At 41.0% G+C, this 4,075-nt stretch overlaps 1 protein-coding gene across 1 annotated transcript; it reads right to left on the bottom strand.

Annotated features, from left to right (window-relative positions):
• Window positions 1–1,210: 1,210 nt before the first annotated feature.
• Window positions 1,211–3,602, bottom strand: LOC311100703 (homeobox protein SIX3; the record flags this gene model as incomplete). The annotated part of the gene is made up of 2 exons (XM_084141660.1): window positions 1,211–1,403; window positions 2,911–3,602. The coding sequence occupies 2 exons, from the start codon at window positions 3,600–3,602 to the stop codon at window positions 1,211–1,213; spliced, it is 885 nt and encodes a 294-aa protein (XP_083997786.1).
• Between the last annotated feature and the right edge of the window lie 473 nt (window positions 3,603–4,075).

The raw sequence follows: 4,075 nt of genomic DNA, 5'->3' as shown, positions 1-4,075 counted from the left end.
AAAGGTGAAACTGGACTCTCGTCTAAGAGCCTATGACGTTGACATTTCCCATAACACAGGCATATATTTTAGGGGCAAAATACTTTTTGTTTAACATCTTACGTACAGCTTTGGACACGTAGGCTATAACCAATGTGTAGTTTCGTAAAAGGACCACAGCATGCGTATCAGAATCATTATGCTCGTCTGAGCATGAGCGTAACATAACCACTTCTCAACATAGGCCTACATGCTCATAAAAGCTTGATGGTGGACAATGAACACTCACTTAAAAGAGAGACTTAATGCAGAATATATAAGAAAATTGAATACTGTATTTGATTTAGAAATATACATTAACATGAACACGCAAGAAATAAACATTGAATAATAAGCGCTTTAGGTAATGCACGGGGAAATGTAGGACTTGAATTGTTGAAGAATATTCCAATGTTTATATTAAAATCATTTTGCATAAATGTGACCGATAACACGTTTATATGGCGTCATTATCCCATGTTAGGTAGCCTATCAAAACAAACAAACAAACGAAACGCCTAGAGCACTTTTTTTACGGTTTGACAAATATTTTATGTATAGGAACACCAAGTCAAGAAAAGTGAACAAGGATAGAAAAGAGAATGGAGATGGGAGAGCAATATTATGTACAAGCATATCTACACATATAGGATATTACAGACCGCGGGAGAATGATGGCATTATTTGAGATATACATAATTCAATATAAAATCTTAAAATAAAAATAAAAATCTGATACAGTCATAACGATTGGGTTCCACATTTAACCATGTAGGCCTACCCCACACAGGCAGTGACAGAAGTGTATAGTAAAAAGGTGCTTACGACGTAAATGATTGTCTGATGAACATAAAGTAAAACAGGATTGCATCTTGGCTGAGCGGCATCATCACTTGGACTAAAACAGAGATGAAAAGGCGATAAACACCCTCTGGTAATTCCCTCTTCTCGATTATCCTTGTAGAAATATTGAACAGGGTATTTTCCCCAGATACCAAAAAACATCATGCAGGTAGTGGTGGGGGTAAGGGGAAGGCTTGGTGGGTCCATTGAAAGCGCTTAAAAAAGACGTGCTTTTATCTTTTTTTTTATTTTTAAATATTTATATCAATTGGTCCTTTTTTCATCCCGATATTTCATTGTTTTTTTTTTTCAGGTCCATATTTCCTGTAAATATTTATCTTTTTTTATATCATACGTCGCACTCGGAGTCACTGGAGGTTACTGAAAGAATGGACGTTCCAGTATCAACTCGTTCTGTCATACTGGAGATGCTGGTAGTAGGACTGGCCGCGGTCGACGGCGATTCCGCCGAGCTGCGTGGGGTGCACCCGGATTCTGAAAGGGACCGCATACCGTTCTGTCCTATTCCCTGGTGCTGAAGCCTGGAGAATATAAAGAAAGGGAAAATAACATTGCAATTAAATACAGTGTCCCTCCGCAAAATAGCGTTCAGCCTGCTTGTCATTCACTCCCCGGCAAGTCTTTAACAAATGCAGCTCTCTAACCTTCACATGATGGGGGTAAGAATTGGCTAAAGCAAAGCAGATACAAATACTAAATGTGGGAAAAATATAACAGTCTATGTTAAAGTACAGGCGTGTTGTTAGCTACTTAAACCATGGCCAATGTAGTTTGAGAACTGTCTTTTATCGTAGATTTTGTCATACCCAGGCCTGTCCAAATGAATTAAAGATTACATTTGTTTTATTTATTTTTAAATTACTAAATGAATGAATCCATGACGTACTCTTTTATCACTGAGAAAATGCAGATGAAGAAATATTGCTGTGTTTTCCAGTTGGCTTGTTCAGTTCACCAATTTGTAATTAATGATTGCATTGCAAATAGATAATAGGCTATACACTGTGAATCGAAAACATGGCTGCAAAACAGGCTACAATTTTAGAATAATTATTTTGTATTTATGTTGACAGTGTTATGTATCAATCATTTCCAAACATCTATAGCCTAATGTACACATTTCTTATGTGTAAAAAGCACAACAATACAAATAAAAATTGGTAACTGAACTCATTTTTATTTAGCAAAACTACCCCATCTTATTCAGTGTTTTATGATTATTGTTTGGAAGTAGGCCTATCTTAGTCTACACTGTCCCTTTACATGAATATATATGCCTATAATATTATTTCGATTAAACAAGTAACCAATAACCTACAGTATTTGATCGTAGGTGTTTTGTTTCCTGTTTGTGATCCAGATCTATACCACCCCTGCAGTGTATGTGATGTTTTCAGACAAAAACGTTCACTTTTTGAGAGAAGATAACAACACTCTCGTTGGGATTCAAGATGATAATCAGAAACGTGCGCCATTGAGGTATCATCACAATATGCTGTGTTCCAAGTTCAACAGACTTATCAATAATTATTTGCGTTATTGTCAGGAATATAGGACAAATTCAAATTGATGATTTTCTTTGTGTGTATTTCCTGTTTTGTTATCTAACGCATACCTTGATGTTTTCATTTTGCTTATCAGGGATGCTAGCATACCAGCGTAGCCTATAGCCTACACGCTTTGCATTTGGCGAGAGTTGTGTGTTTTCCGCACAAGAACGCTTACGCAAGAAAATGTTTTACGCATTAGAATATTTGTGGGATTATTTTGGAAAACAATAATAGTTATATTTTTCGGTAGCCCCTGATTGCATAGGCCTATGAGATCAAAAACTAAAATGTCGCCGTGCTCCCTCCCCACCCCTAACTATACACACAACGTGCTCATTTGTAACCCCTCTATAACCTTGTGTTTTACTACGATGAAGTTGAACATTTACATGGTATATTTGCATTTCGATTATAGGAATTATTATTGCCTATTTGGTGCTGTGTAGCCTATGCTATGACAAATGAACAGCGTACTGACCTGTTTTTTGCTGCCGCGGCTCTGTCTCGTTGCCTCCGGTTTTTAAACCAATTTCCGACCTGTGTAGGAGTGAGTCCAGTGGCTTGAGCCAGTTCCCTTTTCTTGCTGGGGTTTGGATATGGGTCCTGAAGATACCACTCCCTTAACAGACCACGCGTCCTCTCTTTGAAACAGTGCGTCTTCTGCTCGCCATCCCAGATGGTTCTGGGCAGGGGGAACTTCTTCCGTACCCTGTACTTGTCAACCGGTCCTAAGGGGCGACCGCGCAGCTTCTCGGCCTCCTGGTAGTGTGCCTCCAGCCACATGGCCTGCAGTTTGCCGTGGGAGTCCTTGGTAAACTTGTGGTTCTCCAAGATGTGGTACAGGTCTCGGAAATTCCCCGTGTGGAAAGCAACCACTGCGCGAGCTCGCAGGATCGACTCATGCTTGTTGATCTGCTCGCATGCTCCCGGTGCCACCGGCAGGGACCACAGGAATCGTCCCAACCGTTCAATGTCTCCGGTTTCCTCCAGCGTCTCGCAGACGCTCGCCACTTGCTCCGGAGAGAAGTTGAGGGTCGGTAGCGCAAACATTGACAAGTCTTCTGGAGACCTGGTGCTGGGAGTGCTGCTCGCCAAGAGCACAGGGCGCTCTGCGAAGTTTGGCAGGAAGAAATGGGAGGGATAAAGCTCTAAAGGGGATCTGAAAACCATGGAATGACCTGAGAGAGAAATAAAATTATCAAGAAAATGAACGACGAGTAAAGATTGTATGATTCAATAGCTATCGCCTATAATGACACCAGCCTCATAATATCTCCCCCTAAATCCACCGTGAGTGTAGCATTGAAACATTTTGTTTCGCTTTTCTATTGGTCTTCTTGGTGTCGTTGTGAGGTTGTCATGGCAGCCCTGCCAATCACTGTCAAGCGTGCCAATCATTAGCCGCTACGTAGACTAGGGCTTTCACCACTTCTGCTGCAAGCACGGGGGGTTATCACAAACTCCAATCTCAACACCACCCTCCCACTGCACGGCTCTCGTGAAGTAGAAGCCAACGCTCGCCTATTTGTTGAATGGAATGAGCAATTAGTGGGTGGAATATTATTGCGATCTTAACGAGGCTCGTTAAAGCTAAAGAAGATATGTAGGGTAGAGATGCTTGGGGGGGAGGGGGGTGCTTAGGG

The sequence above is a fragment of the Coregonus lavaretus genome (assembly GCF_964263955.1).
Source record: "Coregonus lavaretus genome assembly, chromosome: 25".
Lineage (NCBI taxonomy): Eukaryota > Metazoa > Chordata > Actinopteri > Salmoniformes > Salmonidae > Coregonus > Coregonus lavaretus.
Note: the sequence above shows the minus strand (reverse complement) of the source record. Positions and strands in the feature narration are given on the sequence as shown.